Source organism: Rana temporaria, chromosome 10 (assembly GCF_905171775.1).
Source record: "Rana temporaria chromosome 10, aRanTem1.1, whole genome shotgun sequence".
In the NCBI taxonomy this organism is placed as follows: Eukaryota; Metazoa; Chordata; class Amphibia; order Anura; family Ranidae; genus Rana; species Rana temporaria.
The window spans coordinates 140,823,182-140,849,781 of record NC_053498.1 but is presented as its reverse complement, the minus strand read 5'-3'; the positions used below and the strand labels follow the sequence as shown (position 1 = coordinate 140,849,781).

At 46.8% G+C, this 26,600-nt stretch overlaps 1 protein-coding gene across 3 annotated transcripts in view; it reads left to right on the top strand.

Annotated features, from left to right (window-relative positions):
* Positions 1 to 26,600, top strand: part of PKNOX2 (PBX/knotted 1 homeobox 2) — a 524,525-nt gene that overhangs the window by 483,102 nt on the left and 14,823 nt on the right. For 2 of the 3 annotated variants that reach the window (XM_040326438.1, XM_040326437.1), the window contains one exon: positions 18,599 to 18,718. The exons of the other annotated variant lie outside the window; for it this stretch is intronic. In XM_040326438.1, the coding sequence (XP_040182372.1) occupies positions 18,599 to 18,718 (120 nt within the window). The remainder of the gene's footprint in view (positions 1 to 18,598; positions 18,719 to 26,600) is intronic. 3 annotated transcript variants of the gene reach the window in all.

Here is a 26,600-nt window from a genome sequence, read left to right as displayed (position 1 = left end):
AGATATCCCTGACTCCTATAGGGTGGCGATGCAACAAATAGGTGGAGATTCTGGTAGTATCAATGACCTAATATGACCACATGGCCATATTAGGCCAATGATGTCACCAACATTCCTGTTGGTGGGACACACTTGACAATTGAGTTGGATGACTTTCAAAAGTTCCTGGAAAAATGGCTGCGGCAGATATCCCTGACTCCTATAGGGTGCCGATAGTCTCCAAATTATTTTAAACAAAGCATACAACTATAACCCCAAGGATTGTTAAAGCGGGAGTTCACCCAAAAAAAAATGTTAACATTAGATTATGGCTCATTTTGTCAAGGGGAATCGGGTATTTTTTTTCAAAAAGAAGCAGTACTTACCGTTTTAGAGAGCGATCTTCTCCGCCGCTTCCGGGTATGGTCTTCGGGACTGGGCGTTCCTTTTTGATTGACAGGCTTCCGACGGTCGCATAAATCGCGTCACGAGTAGCCGAAAGAAGCCGAACGTCAGTGCCACTCTATACGGTGCCTGCGCACCGACGTTCGGCTACTTTCGGAAAATCGTGAAGCGATAGATGCGACCGTCGGAAGCCTGTCGGAAGACTGTCAATCAAATAGGAACGCCCAGTCCCGCAGCCCATACCCGGAAGCGGCGGAGAAGATCGCTCTCTAAAACGGTAAGTACAGCTTCGATTTTAAAAAAACTACCCGATTCCCCTTGACAAAATGAGCCTCAATCTAATGTTAAAAATTAACATTTCCGGGTGAACCTCCACTTTAAGGTGTCACCAAGTTCTGTATTAAAGTCTAGGTATTAAATTAACAGAATAATATTTGGATTCAAAATTGCATTCAAAAACCATAATCCATATCATCATCAGCCCCTTGGGCTTGAGGTCCCATTGGGTGGCAGTTTTTGCAGTTCTGTCTTCTTTGTTCTTTTTTCCACCCCACCACCACCTCCTCTCTTTTTGGAGTGGGACGCACTTTAGTTAAAGGACCTTTCAAATGTCCACAGAAAATTGGTTGCAGCAGATATCCCTGATTCCTATAGGGAGGCAATAGCCTACTTTATTAGAGTAGAACGGCTGGTACTGGTACTTTTATAGGCAGTACCAGTTGGGAAGCTAGACATTATTTCACCCGGGGCAAAGAATCAGTTTGGTGCCCCCCCTTATGGGACAAGGTTAGGCAGAAGTGAGAAACTCCCAGGCCATAGCTGTTGAGTCAGCTCTCTGTCTCCTTCGCCATGCTCCTCTGTCGTCGTCCCTGCTCCTCTGGTACTCCCCCTTCTTCTCTGTTCCCCCCAGGTGAGCGCTGCGGGAAGGGAGAGGAGGTGAGCGCTGTGGGAAGGGAGTGGGGGGGGGGGCGGCGGTCTGCTGTCACTGAAGCCGGCCCACCGGGAAACTCCCTGTAGTCCCAATGGCCAGTCCATCCCTGGTTGAGGGTAACACACTAGGTATGCGCGCCCTTCTGTTTTGTTTGTGTTGTTTCAAGATTTCCTGATCTCAAGATGGCAGCATTTGTGGAACATTCCTGTCTCGGTAGAGAGCTGATGGTCATCACCCACTACAGTCCGTTTGGTTTCTCAGGAATCTCTTAGCGTTGCAGTGTCAAGGTTTTGTTCTATCATTTTAATTTTCTGGACAGTTACAGTTTTAATTTCAAAAACTTGATAAGTGAGGCCCAATAGGGCCGTAACAGATACGTCAGCTGTTCTCTGCTGTCCCAGATACATATTTTATCTGTACAGTAATAGAAACATTACATCATTTATTGTAGTTTTCTTCTTCTCGTGCAGTAAGCACACCTGGCGTGCAATGAGGGTGAGAGAATCTGCAATCCTCTGAGCCCCTTCCGGGGTGAAGTGTGGCCCTCTCCCCTCATCTCAGGGGCCATGCCCGGGGCCCTGCGACTTATTTGCAGCTGTACGGATCACATTTGGAGCTGCACTTTGAGGAGGAACGCGCTTTCAGAATTGGCGGCCTGTGTTTCACCTCTGCAAGAAATTGAATGATGGATGAGGAGCCATAAAAACGTCTGCGGTGTCGGCTTTGTTTATGTCCATAACTGTGCTTGATGGGCTGCTGAAATCCATTCATAAATGAAACTGCAGGGCTGCAAAGTGGCACTCCGGAGACCAAACTTTTCATACAAAATAAATCACATTTTTATCAGAAACTTTCCATTGATCTCCGGGGAGGCCCGGGAGGAGGTGGAAGAGCCCCTCTGCGGAGTGCAAGGTGTAAGATGGAAAACTCATCATGTTTTTCCCTCCTCGCACGCCTGACCGTTGTTATAGACATGTTTCAATGGCAGCTCTTCACCAACAATGTCATCTACTAATATGACTGATTTGTGCTGCTACTGGCAAAAAAAAAGAAGACAATATCTTTGATCCCATCAAGAGGATCTTTTGACCTGTATGTAGTTGTAGCGCCCCCATACTTTCAGTATGGGCACTACGCTAAAGTTAGTGGGGAATGGGAGAGTTATTTGCTCCCATTCACAATTTGTTAAATTATGGGCTGCTGTCATTTCAGAACTGTCCTGTGGGTCAGTCTGCGCTCCAGGGGTGTTGTTTCCACCCCGGAGCGACAGATGGCGCTAGAGGGGTTCTGGCAGAGCCACTCTTCCCCAGAAGCCAATTAGAGGAGTTTTTCCCTCGTGGGGCATGCTGGGAAGGGGTATATCTGTGGCAGACGCCATCTTTATTGGTTCTTCCCGCGGGTTCCAGGTGCGGCATCCACCTTCAGGGTGCGTGCATCCAACGGACCCCCCTGGCGATGGCCTTCCAGGCCGGGGTCCTATGCTACGCGGAGCTCCAAATTGACTTACTGGGTCCCCCAAATTACTGAGAAGATCCCAGGCTGGGTGCCGCTCGATTGGGGGGTCAGCTTGAGGAGAACCAGGAGGCAGGTTGTCCAACAGGGCTTGAACGAACCATCGGGGATCTGGTGACCGGAATGCTGACAGGTACTCTTGCTGTCATCCGGTGACCGACTTTCAATCTACTGGGAGGATTCGCTCAATTCATCCGTTTTAGCTCATTCAAGTAATAGGCCTGTGGCAGAGGCCCTAGAGCCAGGTCTGTGGCAGAGGCCTGTTCCTCCCAGCAATCTGAAGTGACACTTCGGCTGCCAGGCTTGTGGCAGAAGTCTGTCCGGGGGTACTTCACCCACTCTGGCTAGAGTGGCGACATACGGTGACTATCATTATTGTGCAGCTGAGAGCAGGATTGCTCTTTCTATATTCAGGCCTGATACCACAAGTTCTCTATCGCTTCATCAACCTTTCCTTCCTACTACATGTTGATGTTGGCTATGTTGGGCCTGAAATAAAGCATTTTAAAACCCTTTCTTCATGTACTGGACATTTGCTCACTGCTCTATTCATCGGTTACACCCCAACAACAATCAGCGGCTCCTTCGGGGGTGAGCGCTACATAGTATACAGCAGTGGTTCTCAACCATTGGGCTGTGGCCCACTGCCGAGTTGGAGCCACCTTTCTCCCAGGCCTTCAGTTGGGTGCGGACCCCTAACCTGCCACAGTGCCTCCCAGCTCCCATATTGCCACCCAACTTCCTATAGTGGCCCCAGGCCCCCTAAGAGCCCTTGACCCCATAGTGCCTTTCAACTTCCCACAGTGCTCCCTAGCCCCCTGAAGTTTCCCCTAGCTTGCGGCAGAGCCTCCAGTCCACCATAGTGCCCCCAACAGTGATGCACAATGCTACCAACCCCCTCCAGTCTCCCACATTTCCCCAGCAAAACTCCCAGCCTCCTGGACAGCCCCCAAGCCCCCACATATTAAAAAAAAAAAAACAAGGACATTTTCAAGCTCAACTTATCAACCAGCCTGTGACCAGTGTTGCCCACCGCCCTTATTTTTAGGGACAGTTCGTAAAAACGGGCACTTTCCCCCCCCCCCCCCCCGTTCTTAAATGTTCGTGGTTGCGGGAATGTGCCAGTAAAAATAGCCGAGATCGGTTCGGCTTGGAACTGCGCATGGAAATTGGAGGCAGGGGGTGATGGTGGCTGCGGTGGCACCACAGAGGGGGGTGGAGGCTGGGGGAAATGGAGACAGGGGGAGATTGGAGGCAGGGGGTGATGGTGGCTGCGGTGGCACCACAGAGGGGGGTGGAGGCTGGGGGCAATGGAGACAGGGGGAGATTGGAGGCAGGGGGTGTTAGTGGCAGGGGGTGATTGGAGGCAGGGGGTGTTAGAACCGTATCTAAATCGCAGTTGAACTTTGGAAATTCGCTGTGAAAACGGACCTGAAATTCGAGCAACACAGGTGTGAACCTGTAATGCCCTGTACACACGAACCGATATTGTGTGGGCCCCATCGTTTTTCTTCCCATCTGTGAATAAAAATAGAACCTGTTTTAAAATTTCCAAATGGTTAAAAAACCGATCGTCTGTGGGGAAATGCATCGGTCAAAAATCCACACATGCTCAGAATCAAGTCGACGCGTTGCTCAGAAGCATTGAGCTTAATTTTTCTCTGCACGTCCGTGGTGTTTTACGTCACCGCGTTGGACATGATCGGATTTTTAACCGATGGTGTGTAGGCAAGACTGATGAAAGTCAGCTTCATCGGATATCTGATAAAAAAAATCCATCGGTCCGTTTTCATCAGATGAACCGATCGTGTGTACAGGGCATGAAGATTAACTCTGGGAATATTTTATGGAGAGGGAGGTGTTATGTAGTCCTAACACATTCCCTGTCCTAAGATGACAACAGGGCTTAGTACAGTTTTCACCTTGGGCAGGAATTGTGTTACTGGTATGATTACCGGGTCAAATCAAAAGAAAACAAAACGTGAAAAAGAAAAGGAATGCAGCCACCACATCTAAGGACCGGGGTGAGATGCAATATTACCAAATTTTGTTCTCAGGTTTAGATACGTTTTAATCTTTATTTTTTTGTTTATGGATCTTTTTTGGCTCTTCCTTTTTTTCTCTCTCTCTCTTCATTAGACAGCTTAGAGTAATTCCCATTTCACGCCAGCTCAAAGGTTGCACTGTTTTAAGGGGTGATAACCAGAGCGATAATCTTTGTAAATTGATTTTGCATACAAAATAGTAATGTGCATGTGGTGAATTCAGCTGATCTGCACAAAAAATAACCTTGTGAGCTGAAAACATTATTTTTTTGCCATAAAGATTAGAGAATAATGAACTGTAATTAAAACACCCCTTACAATATGTTTTAATGAATTGACCCTTCGATCTCACCTCTGTGTGTGTCTTAGTGGGATCGGGATCACTTCTCTCTGGTTGGTGAATACGCCTGTGTCATTTTAACCACTTAAGACCCGGACCTTTAGGCAGCTAAAGGACCTGGCCAGTTTTTGTGATTCGGCACTGCGTCGCTTTAACTGACAATTGCGCGGTCGTGCGACGTGGATCCCAAACAAAATTGGCGTCCTTTTTTCCCCACAAATAGAGCTTTCTTTTGGTGGTATTTGATCACCTCTGCGGTTTTTATTTTTTGCTCTATAAACAAAAATAGAGCGACAATTTTGAAAAAAATGCAATATTTTTTACTTTTTGCTATAATAAATATCCCCCAAAAACATATATAAAAAAAATGTTTTTCCCTCAGTTTAGGCCGATACGTATTCTTCTACATATTTTTGGTAAAAAAAAAATCGCAATAAGCGTTTATCGATTGGTTTGCGCAAAATTTATAGCGTTTACAAAATAGGGGATAGTTTTATTGCATTTTTATTAATTTTTTTTTTTTTACTACTAATGGCGGCGATCAGCGATTTTTTTCATGTCTGCGACATTATGGCAGACACGTCGGACAATTTTGACACATTTTTGGGACCATTGTCATTTTCACAGCAAAAAAAGCATTTAAATTGCATTGTTTACTGTGAAAAGGACAATTGCAGTTTTGGAGTTAACCACAAGGGGGCGCTGAAGGGGTTATGTGTGACCTCATTTGTGTTTCTAACTGTAGGGGTGTGTGGCTGTAGGTGTGACGTCATTGATTGTGTTTCCCTTTAAAAGGGAACACGTGATCAATGACGGCGCCACAGTGAAGAACAGGGAAGCTGTGTTTACAGCGGCGATCAGGTCCTGTGGTCACGGAGCTTCGGACCGGGTCGCGGGCGCACGCCGCGACCCACGGCTGGGCACTTAAAGAGGACGTACAGGTACGTGCTTGTGCCCAGCCGTGCCATTCTGCCGACGTATATGTGCAGGAGGCGGTCCTTAAGTTGTTAACAGTGGCGGCCTAGGGGCGCCGCCCCCCTAATCCATGCGACGGCCCCTAATAACATGCACCACGTGGATTCCTTTTTATAGAAGCACATGATTAGACCCGGAGGCTCTAATTGGCTTAAAAACGGGTGGGCTTGTGTGACAATAGCGAATTGATATTCTTTCTGATTCTCCTGGCCAATCCTGGCTCAGGAAGCAGGTCCTGAGACCCGATTTGGCTGAGATGAGAAGCGATTCTATTGGCTGCCGAGGAGGAGGAGGAGGAAGGCGATGCAGGGGAATTCCGCGGCGCTGTGAAGCCAAGGAAGGAGGGGATGCAGGGTGAAACCACCGCCCGGGGGAAAGCCTGTGTTTGAGCTATAAACAAAAAATTTGGAAAAGAAAACAATATTTCTTCATCAGTTTAAGCCAATATGTAATCTTCTACATATTTTTGGTAAAACAAAAAAAAATCGCAATAGGCGTATATTGATTGGTTTGTGCAAAGTTATAGTGTCAAAATAGGGGTTAGATTTCTGGCATTTTTGTTAATAATTTTTTTTTGATCAGAAATTTCTAGCGACATTGCGGCGGACAGATCGGACACTTTTGATACTTTTTTGGGACTAGTGACATTTATACACTGAACAGAGCTTAAAGCGGGAGTTCACCCGAAAAAAATAATTTTAACATTAGATTGAGGCTAATTTTACTAAGCAGAATCGGGTGTTTTTTTTTTTTTAAATGAATGCAGTACTTACCGTTTTAGAGATCGATGTTCTCCGTGGCTTCCGGGTATGATCTTCGGGACTGGGCTATTCGTTCCTATTTGATTGACAGCCTTCCGACGGTCGCATACAGCGCGTACCAATGTTAAGTATGGACGTCGTTCCCACGTCGAATTTTTAAAATTTTATGTCGTTTGCGTAAGTCGTTTGCGAATAGGGCTGGGCGTCATTTACATTCACGTCGAAAGCATTGGCTTCTTGCGGGTTAATTTGGAGCATGCGCACTGGGATACTTTCACGGACGGCGCATGCGCCGTTCGTAAAAAGCGTCATTTACGTGGGGTCACATAAAATTTACATAACACACGCCCACATCTACCACATTTGAATTAGGCGGGCTTACGCCGGCCTATTTAGGCTACGCCCCCGAAACGTTACGCCCGCACAAAGATACGCCATTCTACGTGAATCCGGGCCATTATGGGGAATTATTTGTGACAGATGTGTAAATGGCGAGACAATCGCACAGCCTTTTTTTTTTTTTTTTTTTTTTATAAACAAACCCCCAAAATAAGTCGCACTGTTTAAAAATAGAACACGAAGATTATGGGGCAGATCCACAGAGCGAGTACGCCGGCGTATCTACTGATACACCGGCGTATACTTTCATATTTCCTGCGTCGTATCTTTAGTTTGAATCCTCAAACCAAGATACGACGGCATCTGGGTTAGATCCGACAGGCGTATGGCTTCGTACGCCGTCGGATCTTAGATGCAATACTTCGTCGTCCGCTGGGTGGAGTTCTCGTCGTTTTACGTGTCGAGTATGCAAATTAGCTATTTCCGATGATCCACGAACGTACGTGCAGCCGTCGCATTCTCTTACGTCGTCTCTAGTCGGCTTTTTCCGGCGTATAGTTAAAGCTGCTGTTTTGCGGCGTATAGTTAGACTTGCCATGTTAAGTATGGCCGTCGTTGCCGCGTTTATTTTGAAATTCTTTTTTTTTTTTGCGTAAGTCGTCTGTGAATCGGGATGGACGTAATTCACGTCTATGTTAAAAAATATGACGTCCTTGCGACGTCATTTAGCGCAATGCACGGCGGGAAATTTAGGGACGGCGCATGCGCAGTTCATTTGGGCGGGGACGCGCTTCATTTAAATGAAACACACCCCCTAATCACAGATTTGAATTCCGCGCCGTTACGCCGCTTGAGATACACTACGCCGCCGTAACTTACGGCGCGAATTCTTTATGGATTCGATTTAAAGCCAGGTAAGGTACGGCGGCGTAGCGTATCTCGGATACGACCCCCGGGGCAGATCTTTGTGGATCTGCCCCTTAATATTTTGTGCAGTTTCTACAAAAGAAAAAAAGCTGGGATGTGATAGGCTGCTGTAGACCGCGCACCTTGCTGTCTTTTTTTTTCGATGTTCAGCCTCCTGTAACAACTGTCAACCTTTCTATAAAGCGGCAGCAGAAGCGTGGATTGTAAGCGGCTCTCATTTTCAGAGATTATAGACGGGCGATGCCGAGAAGCACCTCCGTATGCACAGTTATCACACTTTGTCATTAATACTTGTAACGTATATTTTAATTTTCACCTTGCCACGGTTTCTGTTTGCTAAGCTGCTAGAAATTAAATAGGAGAATTTAATTAATGATATCCGGTTTGCAAGGAGACTTAAGTCGCTAGTAAGATGCCCCAAAGCAGACACGTCGCCTTATTCGGCTGCGGAATCTTCCAGGTTGGAAAACGAGAAAGGAAATGAAGGGGGTTTTATCACTCGGTTTATGTACTTTCATCGTTTAATGTGCTCTGTGCAGAAATATAGGAAAAAGAGGCTGTATTGAGTCTGCGGCCTCCACTGGACTCGAGGTCTTGCTTGGTGACCGTGGAAGGTGTTATGACCTGAGTCTAAGTACCAGGCCATGAAATTGCAGCCTGTATCTTCTAGACGCCCATAAACTGGCTGACTGCTCTATTATTATACGAGTTCCTCCTGTACATGGACATGTGGAAACCTTCTGGTCTACATACAGTTAGAATTACAGCAAATCTTAACTCGTATTTAGAGTAGGGTTTCCGGGGAGGTCCCCGGGTTGTCCCCGGATTGCAGTGGCACGGGAAGGGCATCTGGTACTCTCGCCCCGGGTGCAACATTTGGGGGGGGGGCGCAAAATAATTACGGTGCCTCCCCCAAGTGTGCACCCCCCCGGGTCCTGCCTGTCCCCCATGATCCCTCTGGTGCGGGTGGCCCATGTGTGTGTGAGAACAGCAGAGGTGAGGGGTGGTGCTAGGGTGCCCACGTGTCCCGGATTGCCCGGGACTGTCCCGCAATTGACATGTCTGTCCCTGGTCCCGGGCACCTTCATTCTGGGACAATACAATGTCCCGGAATGAAAAAGAGGACACAGCCACCCCCTACTAACTAATAACTACAATTCTGGAACTGGTTGCTAGGTCCAGCGCTGCCTGGCATCTTGCAACCAGTAACAATTAACTCTCAGACAGTGAGACCGAGAGCGAGGCCTGCGCCTAGGGCAGCACTGCTGTCCCCATCCGCCTCGGCACCTCCTCTTCTCCGGCACCCAGCGGCAAGCAGCAGGGACTGGTGTGATCGTCACTCTCCAAATAGTGACGCCACTCTTTTCTTTCTACGCACGTGGCTCATGCAGAGGGAGTGACAGCAGCACTGTATCTCGTGGCAGGCTATGGGTGGCAAGCGGCACTGCATTTGGTGGCAAGGGGCACATTCACCTGACAAATAACCCTGCCGCCAAATTCCCCATCAACCCCGAGACTACATTTCCACCCGTCCCCCTCCCTCATCTTTTTTGGGGAAGGTGAGAGAGGGCGTGTGTCCCTGAATGGCAGTTTGAAAATGTGGTCACCCTAGGCGGTGCAGAGTGGCTACTGGAGAAGCTCTTGGCAGGGGATACCGAGGAGCAGCTGGGTGTCGGGAACAGTACCTGGTGCTGGGGTGCCCTGCCCCGATGGATTATCTTGGAGGCCATTAAAATCAACCGATCTACACTGTACATATAGGGGGGAGGGGGGTGTGAGTAGTGCAGGAATCAGGTAGGTCAGTGTAGGAATCAGGTAGGTTAGTGTAGTGGTCAGTGTAGGAATCAGGCAGGTCAGTGTAGGAATCAGGTAGGTCAGTGTAGTGGTCAGTGTAGGAATCAGGTAGGTCAGTGTAGTGGTCAGTGTAGGAATCAGGTAGGTCAGTGTAGTGGTCAGTGTAGGAATCAGGTAGGTCAGTGTAGTGGTCAGTGTAGGAATCAGGTAGGTCAGTGTAGGAATCAGGTAGGTCAGTTTAGTGGTCAGTGTAGGAATCCGGTAGGTCAGTGTAGGAATCAGGTAGATCAGTGTAGTGGTCAGTGTAGGAATCAGGTAGGTCAGTGTATTGGTCAGTGTAGGAATGAGGTAGGTCAGTGTAGTGGTCAGTGTAGGAATAAGGTAGGTCAGTGTAGTGGTCAGTGTAAGAATCAGGTAGGTCAGTGTAGTGGTCAGTGTAGGAATCAGGTAGGTCAGTGTAGGAATCAGGTAGTTTAGTGTAGTGGTCAGTGTAGGAATCAGATTGTTTAGTGTAGTGGTCAGTGTAGGAATCAGGTAGGTCAGTGTAGGAATCAGGTAGTTTAGTGCAGTGGTCAGTGTAGGAATCAGGTAGGTCAGTGTAGGAATCAGGTAGGTCAGTGTAGTGGTCTGCGTAGGAATCAGGTAGGTCAGTGTAGTGGTCAGCGTAGGAATCAGGTAGGTCAGTGTAGGAATCAGGTAGGTCAGTGTAGTGGTCAGTGTAGGAATAAGGTAGGTCAGTGTAGGAATCAGGTAGGTCAGTGTAGTGGTCAGTGTAGGAATCAGGTAGGTCAGTGTAGTGGTCAGCGTAGGAATCAGGTAGGTCAGTGTAGGAATCAGGTAGGTCAGTGTAGTGGTCAGTGAAGTTGTCAGGTAGGTTAGTGTAGGAATCTGGTAGGTCAGTGTAGTGGTCAGCGTAGGAAGCAGGTAGGTCAGTGTAGTGGTCAGCGTAGGAATCAGGTAGGTCAGTGTAGGAATCATGTTTTACCCCATATTAGGAGATTGGTCAAATTCAGGATAGGCGTGGGGTTCATCATGCATTTCAATTTAATTTCTATGTCAGGGGACCCCCAACTTGAAGTGACCGCCCCCCCCCCCCCCCCCCCCCCATGGTCCAAATCCCAGCACTGGGAGCATTAGGAGGGCGCTGTTTAGTGGAGGAGGCAGTTTTGTGTACAGAACACCTCCAGGTAGCCATTTTTTGGTTTCATTAATTAAAAAATAACAAAACAGTAAAGTTAGCCCAATCTTTTTGTATAATGTGAAAGATGATGTTACGCCGAGTAAGTAGATACCCAACATGTCACACTTTAAAATTGTGCACACTCATGAAATGGCGGGAGTCTTTTGTTAATTGTAGGAATCTACTATTGAGGGAGAGGTCTATTGTTGCTGTATTCTGGAGGGCCTATTGATGCTGGCTGCTGGAAGATTTGTTGTTGCTGCTGGGGGTTCTAATATTGCTGGGGTGAATCTTTTGTTGCTGGGGTGGTATTTTGTTGTGGGTGGTCCAATGTTGCTATGTGTGTCTATTATTGTGTGGGGGAACTATTGTTGGGGTGGGGTCTATTATTGCTGGGGTGGGGTCTATTGTTGCTTGAGGGGCCTATTGTTGCTGGGGTGGGGTCTATTGTTGCTGAAGGAGTCTATTGTTGTGTAAGGGATCTATTGTTGTTGGGGTGAGGTCATAGGCGTGTGCACACAAATACCCTAATCACCCTGTATGGTGCCAATTCCCCCTGCTTCCTTGCACCCCCTATCACCCCCTGCAGTGCTGCCAGCTTACCTCCTCTCCTCTCCCACCCGCTGCAGCGGGGGATGATTCAGGATGGATGAATGAATGAACACAGTAGGTGATCTCTACCAGTTGATCCTGTGTTCATTCTAAATTGAAGCATAGTAAACTATGTTCACTATGCTTTAGTTTGTGAGTGAACAGGAAGCCGCTAAGCACAGAGCACTTCCCATTCACTCACTGCCCAGTGCAGCTGAGGCCAAAGCACCCCAACAAGGCTCCTAACATTTTTTAAAAAAAAAATAAAATATTAAATTGTAAAAAATTATTAAAAAATAATAAAAATAAAAACTACTGACACCGTCCACTGCCCTACTGACACCAATCTCTGCTCTACTGACACCGTCCACTGCTCTGCTGATATACACACATGTGTTATTGTGCTCTGGGGTTCACACCCTAATACAATAGGCTATGAACACCAGTGGGTGAGGTCTATTGTTGCTGGGGTGGGGTCTATTGTTGCTGGGGTGGGGTCTAATGTTGCTGGGATGTGGTCTAATATTGCTGGGGGGGCCTATTGTTGCTATGGGACCTATTGTTGCTGGGGTGGGGCCCATTGTTGCTGGGGAAGTGTATTGTGTGCCGGATCTATTGTTTCTGGGGTGGGGGTCTATTGTTGCTGGGGGGGGTCTATTTTACTGCTTTTCTTGTTATTAGACAAGAATAAATTACATACAAATTATTTAGCACCACAAAATGATACTTGAGGCAGTACTGGGAGGTGGGTAGGGATGGAACCTAGGGATGGTGCTCAAAGATGGGTAGGGGGTAGAACCAAGGGACAGTGCTCAGAGGTGGGTAGGGGGTGAAACCAAGGGACGGTGCTCAGAGGTGGGTAGGGGGTAGAACCAAGGGACGGTGCTCAGAGGTGGGTAGGGGGTTAAACCAAGGGACGTTGCTCAGTGGTGGGTACGGGGTTGAATGAAGGGACGTGCTCAGAGGTGGGTAGGGGGTTGAGCCAAGGGACGGTGCTCAGAGGTGGGTAGGGGTGGAACCAAGGGATGGTGCTCAGAGGTGGATAGGGAGAGGAACCAAGGGATGTGCTCACAGGTGGATAGGGGGAGGAACCAAGAGACGGTGCTCAGAGGTGGGTAGGGAGTGGAACCAAAGGACGTGCTCAGAGGTGGGCAGGGGGTGGAACCAAGGGATGTGCTCAGAGGTGGATAGGGGGAGGAACCAAGAGACGGTGCTCAGAGGTGGGTAGGAGGTTGAACCAAGGGACGGTGCTCAGAGGTGGGCAGGGGGTGGAACCAAGGGACGTGCTCAGAGGTGGGCAGGGGGTGGAACCAAGGGACGGTGCTCAGAGGTGGGCAGGGGGTGGAACCAAGGGACGGTACTCAGAGGTGGGTAGGGAGTGGAACCAAGGGACAGTGTTCAGAGGTTGGTAGGGGGTTGAACCAAGGAACGGTGCTCAGAGGTGGATAGAGGGAGGAACCAAGGGATGTGCTCAGAGGTGGATAGGGGGAGGAACCAAGGAACGGTGCTCAGAGGTGGGTAGGGGGTTGACCCATGGGACGGTGCTCAGAGGTGGGTAGGGGGTTGAACCAAAGGATGGTGCTCAGAGGTGGGTAGGGGGTTGAACCAAGGGACGGTGCTCAGAGATGGGTAGGGAGTGGAACCAAGGGATGGTGCTCAGAGGTGGGTAGGGGGTTGAACCAAGGGACGGTGCTCAGAGGTGGGTACGGTGTAAAACCAAGGGACGGTGCTCAGAGGTGGGTAGGGGGTTGAACCAAGGGATGGTGCTCAGAGGTGGGTAGGGGGTTGAACCAAGGGACGAAGAGGTGGGTAGGACGCAGAGAGAAGGAGTGACTCAGAAGGGGGGAGTTCCTGCTCCTATTCTCTGAGAAAAAAAACCTGTGTATAATAATAATACTGTTGCTAGGACTTTGCTAAGTGAGGCCTAGTCATTACTGCTCACCTCCACCATTACAGGAGGGAGCCTTTCCTCTGATTCACCCCCCTCACATGCTCTTTCTCTCCCCAGATGCAGTAGCTCTCCTGTGATGGTGGAGGTGAACAATGACGACTAGGCCTCACTTAGCAACCTCGTGGGAGTATTCCAGTCAGGCCTCATGAGTCACGTAAATGGCCTACAACTATGGCAAGGGCATTATTCAACTTTAGTCAGAGCTGCACAGCTTGTTTTCACCCCTTACCTGCATTGACAGTTTTTTTTGGTAAAGGTGAACTAACCCTTCAGATACAAAAGCAAAAAATATCAATATTAATCCTCTTCAAACAAAAAAATAAATAATCCCAAGTTGTCACCTCTGCCACTTATGACATAACCCGGGAATCCTGCGGATCAGCTAAACGCCTTTTATCCGGAGACGCTTCCTGCGCTCGCCAGGATTATCTGCCGACGATTTGACACAATGCGCTCACATTTCATCACAGGGCGAGCACAGACCATTCCTGTGTGATCACATAGACCGCTTTCCCTCACATCACTCCTGCCATTGCTAAGGAAACCACAATGCTATTGTGAGGCGGGGGGAATCGGGAAGGGTGGTCGTCATGGCGACGCTTGCAGCCTTTTTAAGCCTGACTTCCTGAGAAGAAAGGGCAGCTTATAAGATAAGTCTGTCTGTGACCAGGGACACCGATTAAACCGGCAGGATACAGGACCGCGTGTTCCATGAGGCGTCCTCCCAGCTCCCCGATTGAAGGTCCGGAGCAGCAGCAACGCATCACCCCGTGCTTGTACCACCAAACACGGGGCTCTAAGGACTAACCTGCTCTGTTACAAAGAGCTAATCAGGTTCAGTTCCGGAATCAGGGGAGATCATAAGGGCCCGTTGACACCAGCGCGCCAAGCTGAACGCACTCCGTGACGCAGCGCACATTGCATATTTCCACAGAACTTTATTGAAATGTCAGGAGTGATATTTCATAATGGTTCTAAGCACCAAGGCAACGCTGTCGAGTGTAGAAATAAAGGTAAAAAACAGTGAGGGGCCAAAAAGTCCCTCCGTAGTGGAAAAATACACTTTAAATAATGCCGCCTCTAGCGGTCAAATCTCCAACTCACCAGTATGGTGGGGTACCTCAACAACTGGACATGTATCGTGAAAAAAACGGAGAGTCGTGAAGCGACCACCCAACAAGTAGTTGTAAAGAAGAACCAACCGCGGTATCGTTGATTAGAAAAAACTTTATTAAAATACAATATGTAGCAAAAAAGTTGGCCAAACACCAATATTAAAATCAAAGTGGACACTGTTGTCAAATCAATCTCTATAAAACACACAATAGGGTCCAGACTCATTCACATGCATACCAGCAATGGCTCACTCAGCAAATTGCCTCTTCCCAGTGCCCCAAGTCTCATGAGAGCCCTCAGCCTTCACTGTGTCCCCCAACTTCCCACAGTGTCACCTAGCTCCCATAGTGTTCCTGAACCTCCAATAGCGATCCACAGTGCCCCAAGTCCAATGAGAGCCCTTACCCTCTATAGTGTCTCCCAACCTCCCATAGTGTCCCGCAGTGCCCCCCCCCCCCATTCTCCCACAGTCCCCCAAGTCTCATGAGAGCCCTCAGCCTTCACTGTGTCCCCCAACTTCCCACAGTGTCACCCAGCCCCCATAGTGTCCCTGAACCTCCAATAGTGATCCACAGTGCCCCAAGTCCCATGAAAGCCCTCCACAGTGTCTCCCAACCTCCCATAGTGTCCCACAGTGCCCCCCCCCCATTCTTCCATAGTGCCCCAAGTCTCCTGAGAGCCCTCAGCCTTCACTGTGTCCCCCAACTTCCCTCAGTGCATACCTCCCAACCGACCCGGATTTCGCGGGACAGTCCCGCGATTCGCGTTAAATCCCGCGGTCCCGCGATCAGTGCTAGAGTCCCGCGATTGGCGATAAACCCCCCGCTCAACAACTCCGATCCCCGGAAACCTCCCCCCCCCGCTCAACACCTATGATCCACGGAACCCCCCCCGCTCAACAACTCTGATTGATCCGCGCCCCCCCCCCCGCTCAACAACTCCGATCCACGGAATTCCCCCCCCCCCCACTCAACAACTTAGTTGGGAGGTATGCTCATTTGTCCCTCATTCTGAAGTTGAAAAGTTGGGAGGTATGACAGTGTCACCCATCTCCCATAGTGTCCCTGAACCTCCAATAGTGATCCACAGTGCCCTAAGTCCCATGAGAGCCCTCAGCCTCCACAGTGTCTCCCAACCTCTCATAGTGTCCCGCAGTGCCCCCCCCCCATTCTCCCATAGTGCCCCAAGTCTCATGAGAGCCCTCAGCCTTCACTGTGTCCCCCAACTTCCCACAGTGTCACCCAGCTCCCATAGTGTCCCTGAACCTCCAATAGTTATCCTTTGTTCCCCAAGTCCCATGAAAACCCTCACCCTCCACAGTGTCTCCCAACCTCCCATAGTGTCCCGCAGTACCCCCCATTCTCCCACAGTGCCCCCCAGCCCCCTCAAAATCCTTATTCCCGACAGGGTCATCATGTCTGTTGCAGAGTCCCCCAAACTCCTTCAGAACCTCATCCCCCCTACAGTGACACCCAACCCAATTCAGAGCCTTTCAGCATTTTAGTACATGTTTTGTATTCTCGTAGTTTTTTTGTGTGTATTTACATTTTATTTTCAACTGTTGGCGTATGGAAGGTTTTGGAAGAATTTAACATGCCCTGACCTCTATAAGATTGAGAACCCCTGGATTAGAACACTTGTCAGGTTTTTATTGCTGTCTGTGCTCTCGTAAAAGTGAAAGAAAATACCATATTTTGGGTTGTCACCAGAACAAAGGGGAAGTCTTCCAATGGGGACACTAGTTCTGGTAACAACCAGGAATTTCCTCACTTTGGAGGGATTAAACACGATTGTCCGATGAAAAAGTGAAAAAGTTTGTCCGATGGAGTGTACACACGGTTGGATTGTCTGCAAAAACAGGTCCGTTCAAGGTTTGTTGTCAAAAAGTCTGATCGTGTGTATGGGCCTTAAGTGTCACCCATGTCAGCCATTGGTTTACTCCTCCCTTGACTATAGGCCCGTACACAAGATCGGCGTTTGGACAACAAACCTCCGACGGACCTGTTTTTGCAGACAATCCGACCACTAGACAAATGTTCGCTGTGAGAACAGACAAACTTTCCGGCAACAAATGCCCTACGTCGCCTAATCCGATCATGTGTACACAAGTCCATCGGACTAAAGTCCAAAGTACAAACACGCATGCTCAGAACCAATGCTAAAGATCAGACAACAGCAGAAGTTGCCCAAAGGGTGGCGGTAAAGAGCAGAAAAACCACGTAGTATGTCTATTACGTCACTACGTTCCTGTTTGTTGGCTGCCGTGTGTATGCATACCAAGTTCACGGACAACGCTCTTCAGAGAAAAATCCACAGAAAAGTCTGTTGGAAGTCCGATCGTGTGTATGAGGCTTAGTGCATCAAGATCAGTAGCACAACCATCAGTCCCTCCCCTCATACCAGGGTGTTGTAGTCATTCTTGACTAGGACCTCTCCTTGGGGTCCCAAATCCAATCACTGATCAGATCACATTCTCATCCATGACATTTCCAAAACGTGTCCCTTCTTAACCAAAGACATCATCAAGCTACTCATTCATTCCCTTATTAATTCTCACCTCAAAAATTGCAAAGCCCTCTTCGTTGGCCTACCTCTACACAGACTATCCCACTCTTCAGTCCATCATGAATGCTACCGCCATACCAACTGCTGCCAAGACCTCCTGCTCTCCAGCCCTCTCATCACCTCCTCCTATCCTCAGGACTTCTCTAGAGCCTCTCCCATCGTCTGGAACCCCCTACCCCAATCTGTCCAGCTATCTCTTACCACCTTTAGTAGATCCCTAAAAACTCATCTCTACGGGGGAAGCCTATCTTGGCACCACCAAAAAAATGAACTTTTATCTTCTCTATCAACTCATCCCCACACCTTTTGTACCACTTGACCTTCCATTTAGATTGTAAGCTCTCACAAGCATAGTCCTCCTAACTCTCTTGTATTGGATTGTGTTGTAACTGTCTCTCCTTAGGCTTCATTTCCATGGACGTTTTTACAGCCACTTTTTTTAGCCTTTTTTACAGCTTAAAAACGCCTGTCCATGTTTATTTATTTAATTTATTTATTTATTTATTTATTTTGAGCTGGAGCTCAAAAACGCAGCGGTAGCGTTTTTTGCGCGTTTTTGAGCGTTTTTTGGCGTTTTTGAGCGTTTTTACAGCTCTAACGTTGGAGCTTCAGAACGCACTGGTCCTGGTTTGTTTTTTGCAGCTTAAAAACGGCTCAGCCATCTACAGCTCAAAAACGTCATGGTGGGCGTGAGGCCATAGACTAACATGTAGAGCCGTTTTTTAAGCTGCAAAAAACGCTCAAAAAAGTGGCTGTAAAAACGTCCATGGAAATGAAGCCTTATATTGTAAACCACTGCGCAAACTGTTGGCACTTTATCAATACTGAATAATAATAATAATAATAATAATAAAAATAATAACACAGATGCAGCCTAAAAATATAAATATATAATTATTACATTTGTATACAGCTATTAGTGTATGTTCCTCCAAAAACACTCTAATTGCTGACTCAGTCGTGTGTATGCCTGTGTCCCTATGACTGGGGCATTAGATTGTAAGCTTCTGAGAGGCAGAAAATTATTTGAATTATTTTTTTTATGCATTCTGTACAGTGCTGCTGAATAAATTAAAGGACAATGTGAAAACATTAGGTGCCTCTAATTAATAGGTTTTAAAAGACTTAGTTTATTATGGAGCTAAACACTATACCTAAGAAATCATTGTTTGCGCCTGTCTCTGTAGGTCAATCTGGAACTGACCTCTCTGCTTGATGGGGAAGATAAAAAATCTAAAAACAAGCGTGGAGTTCTCCCGAAACATGCAACCAACATCATGCGTTCATGGCTCTTCCAACACCTGATGGTAAGAAAGAGAGGACCTGTCTTATCTTGACTGTAACATCCTATTGGGCACACACTGTATATTTTTTCCTATCATGTCAGGGTGGTCACTGGGACTGAATGTTTAGCTCCAGGTTATTAACCAGCAGGGGGGTACAGGCATTACACCTGTAAGGGGCCCCCTCCCCCCTTTTTTTTGCATTACACCTGTAAGGGGCACAATGGTCCCCAGGGCCCCTTACAGGCCCGGCTGGCCCCCCTCCCGTTTTTTTATTTTATTTATTTATTTATATTTTGCATTACACCTGTAAGGGGCACGATGGTCCCCAGGGCCCCTTACAGGCTCGGCTGGCCCCCCTCCCATTTTTTTAAATTTTTAATTCATTTATTTATGTTTTGCATTACACCTGTATGGGGCCGATGGTCCCCAGGGCCCCTTACAGGCCCGGCTGGCCCCCCTCCCATTTTTTTTTTATTATTTATTTATTTATGTTTTGCATTACACCTGTATGGGGCCGATGGTCCCCAGAGCCCCTTACAGGCCTGGCTGGCCCCCCTCCCTTTTTTTTATTTATTTATGTTTTGCATTACACCTGTATGGGACCGATGGTCCCCAGGGCCCCTTACAGGCCTGGCTGGCCCCCCTCCCATTTTTTTTTTTTTTATTATTTATTTATTTATGTTTTGCATTACACCTGTATGGGGCCGATGGTCCCCAGGGCCCCTTGCAGGCCCGGCTGGCCCCCCTCACGTTTAAAAAATATATATATCGTTTTTACCTTTTGCATTACACCTGTAAGGGGCCGATGTCCGCCGGTGTCTGCGATCATATCACAGAGCTGAAGAACGGGGAGATGTCAACACCATATCTCCCCGTTCTTCCTAGTGACATGTCACTGATCGTCTCCTCCCTGTCATCAGGAGCAGCGATCAGGGACGTGTCACTCTTAACCACGCCCCCTAACAGTTAGAATCACTCCCTAGGACACACTTAACCCCTTCCTAGTTCCCTAGTGGTTAACCCCTTCACTGCCAGTCACATTTACACCGTAATCAGTGCATTTTTATAGCACTGATCGCTGTATTGATGTGAATGGTCCCAAAATAGCGCCAAAAGTGTCCAATGTGTACGCCATAATGTCGCAGTCACGATAAACATTGCTGATCACTGCCATTACTCGTAAAAAAAAAAAAATATTAATAAAAATGCCATAAAACTATCCCCTATTTTGTAGATGCTATGAGCCAGATTCTCGTAGACTGGCGTATATTCGCAGCGGCGTAACGTATCTGATTTACGTTACGCCGCCGCAACTTACATGGGCAAGTGCTGTATTCTCAAAGCACTTGCTCCGTAAGCTGCAGCGGCGTAGCGTAAATCGGCCGGCATAAGCCCGCCTAATTCAAATGTGGAAGGGGGGGCGTGTTTTATGTTAATCAACTGTGACCCGACGTGATTGACGTTTTTCACGAACGGCGCATGCGCCGTCCGTGGAAATCTCCCAGTGTGCATTGCTCCTAATACGCCGCAAGGACGTATTGGTTTTGACGTGGACGTAAATGACATCCAGCCCCATTCACGGATGACTTACGCAAACAACGTAATTTTTTTAATTTTCGATACGGGAATGACGGCCATACTTAACATTGGCTGCGCCTCATAAACCCAGGGGCAACTTTACGCCGGGAAAAGCCTAATGTAAACGTCGTAACTTTACTGCGTCGGCTGCGCGTACGTTCGGGAATTCGCGTATCTAGCTAATTTGCATACTTGACGGGGAAATCGACGGAAGCGCCACCTAGCGGGCAAAAAAAAAATTGCAGTTAAGATCCGACGGCGTAAGAGACTTACGCCTGTCGGATCTACTGAATATCTATGCGTAACTCATTCTATCAAAAATATGTAAAAGAATACGTATCGGCCTAAACTGATGAATTTTTTTTTTTATATTTTTGGGGATATGTATTATAGCAAAAAGTAAAAAAAATATATATATATTTTTTTTAAATTGTCGCTCTATTTTAGTTTATAGCCCAAAAAATAAAAACCACAGAGGTGATCAAATGCCACCAAAAGAAAGCTCTATTTGTGGGAAAAAAAGAACGTCAATTTTGTTTGGGAGCCACGTCGCACGACCGCGCAAATTGTCAGTTAAAGCGACGCAGTGCCGAATCGCAAAAAGTGCTCTGGTCTTTGACCACCCAAATGGTCCGGGGGGCTGAAGTGGTTAAAGGTTCCACAGTGTTGAAAAGGTTGAGTTAAATAGTCCACTTTCCAATCTACCTGCAAGGTTGAGGTTTTCATGATGACAATCACTGTAAACCTACCTCTCACTAGTGGAGAATTTCGGGCCTGGGACATGGAATGAGGAGATATCCTGACTTCCTGAGTATCTTTTAACATTTACAGTATCTCTGATGTGTCACAGACCATAAGTATATTACTAAGGCTGGCTATACATTATACTTTTATACTGGCTATACATTATACATTTTTCTTGTACAATTTTCCTTTAGATTTACCAAAACCATATAATATAAGGTCAAACCTAAACATTTTCAATTTGTGTGCAATCAGGCAGGCTCTTGCACTACATACCATGTTTCCCCCCGAAAATAATCCCGGGTCTTATATTAACTTTGGCAACAAAAGCCAAAGTAGGGCTTATTTTCGGGGTAGGTCTTACCATGTAATGTGCTGTCTTCTCTCCCCCTCTCCCTCCCTTCCAGACAAGAATCCCCAGTGTGAACTGAGTTAAAATGCTTGTAAAATCCTATAATCCACTCTATTACAGTATTATATAATGTACAATGTGTGTGTTTCTGTAATATAATTGTGCCAAATACCTTCATTATAGCGCCGCTCTGTGCTACTGTGCCCCGCAGGAGCTCTCTTCCCCGCAATTATATTACAGAAACACACACATTGTACATTATATACTCCTGTAATAGAGTGGATTATAGGATTTAACAAGCTTTTAAAACTAGGGGTTATTTTCGGGGTAGGGCTTATATTGCAGCCCTCCTGGAAAATAATGCTAGGTCTTATTTTCAGGGTAGGTCTTATTTTCTGGGAAACACGGTACATAGTTCTGTGGGCCAACACCAGTTGGCGGTGCCAGCTGTATTACAACAATGACTTTCTTTTTTTACTGTAATGGGCATTCCTTTCATTGGCAACCAATGCAAGGAGCATTCTTCCCACTGACCACCAATATAATGAGCATTCTTCCCACTGATTACCAATGTAAGGGACATTCTTCCCACTGATCACCAATATAATGAGCATTCTTCCCACTGATCACCAATGTAAGGGACATTCTTCCCACTGATCACCAATGTAAGGGACATTCTTCTCACTGATCACCAATGTAAGGAACATTCTTCCCACTGATCACCAATGTAAGGTACATTCTTCCCACTGATCACCAATGTAAGGGACATTCTTCCCACTGATTACCAATGTAAGGGACATTCTTCCCACTGATCACCAATATAATGAGCATTCTTCCCACTGATCACCAATGTAAGGGACATTCTTCCCACTGATCACCAATGTAAGGGACATTCTTCTCACTGATCACCAATGTAAGGAACATTCTTCCCACTGATCACCAATGTAAGGTACATTCTTCCCACTGATCACCAATGTAAGGGACATTCTTCCCACTGATCACCAATGTAAGGAACATTCTTCCCACTGATCACCAATGTAAGGAACTTTCTTCCCACTTATCACCAATATAAGAAGCATTCTATCCAGTGACCACCAATGTAAGGAGCATTCTTCCCTCTGACCACCAATTAAAGAAGGTTTTTTTCCCACTGATAATTAACGCAAGGAGCATTCTTCCCACTAACCACCAATGTAAGGAGCATTTTTCCACCTGACCATTCATGTAAGGCTGCATTCTTCCCACTGACCACCAATGTAAGGGGCATTTTTCCACCTGACCATTCATGTAAGGCTGCATTCTTCCCACTGACCACCAATGTAAGGAGCATTGTTGCCACTGGCTACCAATATAAGGGGCATTCTTTCCAGTGATCACCAATATAATGAGCATTCTTCCCACTGACCACCAATGTAATAGGCAGTCTTCCCAGTAACCACCAATGTAAGGCGCATTCTTCCCTCTGACCACCAATTAAAGAAGCATTCTTTGTACTAGCCGCTAATGTAAGAGGCATTTTTCCCACTGGCCACCCATGTAAGGGTCACTTGTCCTGGTTTTAACAGGGATTTCCTGACACCTGACCATTATTTCAAGGGTTCCTTGGGGGGTAAAAAGTCTCCGAAAGGCTGAATTAGACTGGAATAAGAAACCTCGGCCTCTGAGCCCACTCTCCAGCCGCTTGAATCCCTCCTGAAATAAAAGCGGTAGTTGCGGCTGGGCCCTTGTCTGAGCCCAGTGATAAGGATCCGTCTTTTATTTACTCAGCATCCTGACTACAGAGTTCTACAACACAGCCACATGAAGAGCATTATGCCAGAACATTAAAGTCAGCCATTAAAAGTCATCAGGAAGAGGAGCCTTTAACGAAGGCATAAATTCCCTGCTAAATTAAACTGTCGCAGACTAAAGGGAAATGAAGTCTGAGAATAGACTGGTACAAACGAGCCAACAAATTAACTCTTTTACTCCTAAGTCTGCTGTAGATGGATGCTGAGTGTTTCACCACTGAGCCCGAGTTTATCAGATCAAAGGCTCAGTAATGAAAAATAGACGTCGTAATGAGTGTAAAGTGATATATAGTGAGAACGGGGAGTCTCCCCATTGCTGCCACCACCAGAGAAGCGAAGGAAACCTCATAGACCAATGCAATGTATTGCACGGAATTAGAGGTTTTCTGTTGTGTTACATGGGCCCAGGGCTGGTGCTAGACTACTTTGTGCCCTAGGCTAGATCAGCTACGTGCACCCCCCTGCCCCACCTAGTCAGCAATGTGTTATATTTGTGAAAAGAAATAGGAGGTGAAAAAAAATTAGAATTGGTGTGCAAACGAAATGCAGACCCTGAATGAGAACAAGGCTGTGCCACGCTCACAGAGACTCACATGACTCCTTAAGTAGCAGCATATACAGTACCTTGAAAAAGTATTTATTTTCATCTGTTAAATATCACACAATACAATTGTTAAAAGATATTGCATTACAGAAGTAGTGTCCACAGGAACATACCGACGTGTTTCGACAGTCGTAGTCTTCTTCAGGGAATTTTGTTCTCTAAATAGACATATCAAAAGATACCAATATGTTTAATGCACTGCAGGGGACCAGGAGAGCATGGGGAGGGGGGCAGCAGAAGGAAGGGTACTGCAGGGGGAAAATACAGGGGATTGGTTCCAGTAAATACTGCCCCTTCTTTCCAGGTTCCCCTTCCTTCTGCTTGTCAGCTGGCCCAGGCCGGGTACTACCAGCAGTACCTTCTTATTAGCAGCCCTGCATATGTAGTAAATGTAGCCCTATGTTTAGTTTAGCCATAAGGAGTGACAACAGGAAAGCAAAAGGCCTGTGGCCCCCCCTCCCATCACCAAAATAAATCATTTAAATTGTAAAGAATGGTACCACTTCCCACATTGCTTTGCCACTGATGTAGGCAAGATCACGTACTGATTATTCTCTTGTCCCCCAAGACCACCTGACAGCCCTCAGCCCCCAAAATACTGCTCAACCTCCCATACTGCCCCAGCCCCCTGCAGTGCCTGCCCCCTAGCATACTGCAGAGCCTCCAGCCCCCCCCCCCCATAATGCCCCCAACCTCCAACAGTGCCCTTTCCCCAGTCCCCGCAGTCCACTCTGGCCTAACACCGTGCCCCTGGAAACCCCCAACTTCTTAGAGAGACGCAAAGCTCCCTCTAGAGCCCCCAAACTCCCCAAGGTGACACCCAGCCCCACCCAGGGTCTCCCAGCATTTCAATACATATTTTATATCCCCATACTTATATTGTGTATTATGCCGCGTACACACGATCGGAAAATCCGTCAAGAAAACCGTGGATTCTTTTCTGACGGAATCTTGGCTCAAACTTGTGTTGCATACACACGGTCACACCAAATTCCGACCATCAAGAACGTGGTGACGTGCAACACTACAACGAGCAGAGAAAAATGAAGTTCAATGATCCCCAGCATGCGTCAAATCGATTCAGGGCATGCATGTTTTTTTGCGCGACGGAATTGCATACAGGCGATCGGAATTTCCTCCAAGAACTTTTCTTGTCGGAAAGTTTGAGAACCAGCTCTCAAATTTTTATTCCGACAGAAAAATCCCGATGTGGGCTCACATCGGACTTTTCTTGTCGAAATTTCCGATCGCGTGTACGCGGCATAACTTGATTTTGTTTTACTGTTGGGGTATGGAAGGATTTACTGGGTCCTGGTCTCAATAGACTTTTACATAAAAGTGCATAGACATGCATTTTTCAAGCATTTTTTAGGCACTCCTATAGGGTAAAAAAAAACACTTGCTTTTTGCCCTATGTACTTTATTGTGCCTCACGTGACAAGTAGTACTCAGGGGCAGACTGACAACTCATGGGGCCCCGGGCAATAGATTATGGGGCCACACAGTATACACACACACATACACACACACACACACACATACATATACACACACACACATACATATACACACACACACATACATACACACATACATACATACATACATACATACACATACACACACATACACACACAAACACACACACACATACACACAAATACACACACTTACACACAAATACACACGCATACACACAAATAAACACACACATACATACATACATACATACATACATACACATACACACACACACATACACACAAATACATACACACACACATACACACAAATACATACACACACATACACACATACATACACACGCATACACACACATACATACATACACACACACGCATACACATACATACACACGCATACACACACACATACATACATACATACACACATACATACATACACACATACACACGAATACACACGCATACACACACATACACACATACATACACACACATATACACACACATACACACACACACACACATACACACATACGCATACACACACACACACGCATACACACTCACATAAACACACATACACATACATACTGTACATACACACATACATACACACACATATATACATACACACACACGCATACACACACATACACACATACATACACACACATATACACACACATACACATACACACACACACACATACACACACACACACACACATATGTACATACGCATACACACTCACATACACACACACACACATAAACACACATACACATACATACTGTACGTACATACACACATACATACACACACACACATACATACACACACACACAGACAGAATACACACACACACACTGAAAAGGTACTGGAGAAGCTGATTTTACTGAGGCTGGCAAACCTGATGGAGCCCCCCAGTGGCATGGGGCCCGAGTGCCCGAATTGTCAGTTCGCCCCTGGTAGTACTGCACTCATTGAGAATAATAAGATCCTTCATCTTGAGTGCCACCATACTTCGGGAATCATGTGACTAAACGCTCAGGTTTGAATGGTAAATTAAATGAATTCATGAATATGTGATGGATATGATGATAAAAAAAAGGCGATAAGAAGGCAGTAATCCCAGAGTTGGGCTTTCATCGACGTAGTCCTACGTGTTTCTGAACTTTTGTTTTATGGTAAAAGTTTCCGGTAAAATTTCACACAGTGGAGCCGCTGGGCCGTGGAAGGACAGGTTTATGTGAAGGTCAGAGTAATGAAATCTTAAATGTCACCGAACCTTTAATATTCATTATCCCAGTGGTGACCCAGTGGCTCTGTGCGGTTCAGCATTTCCTG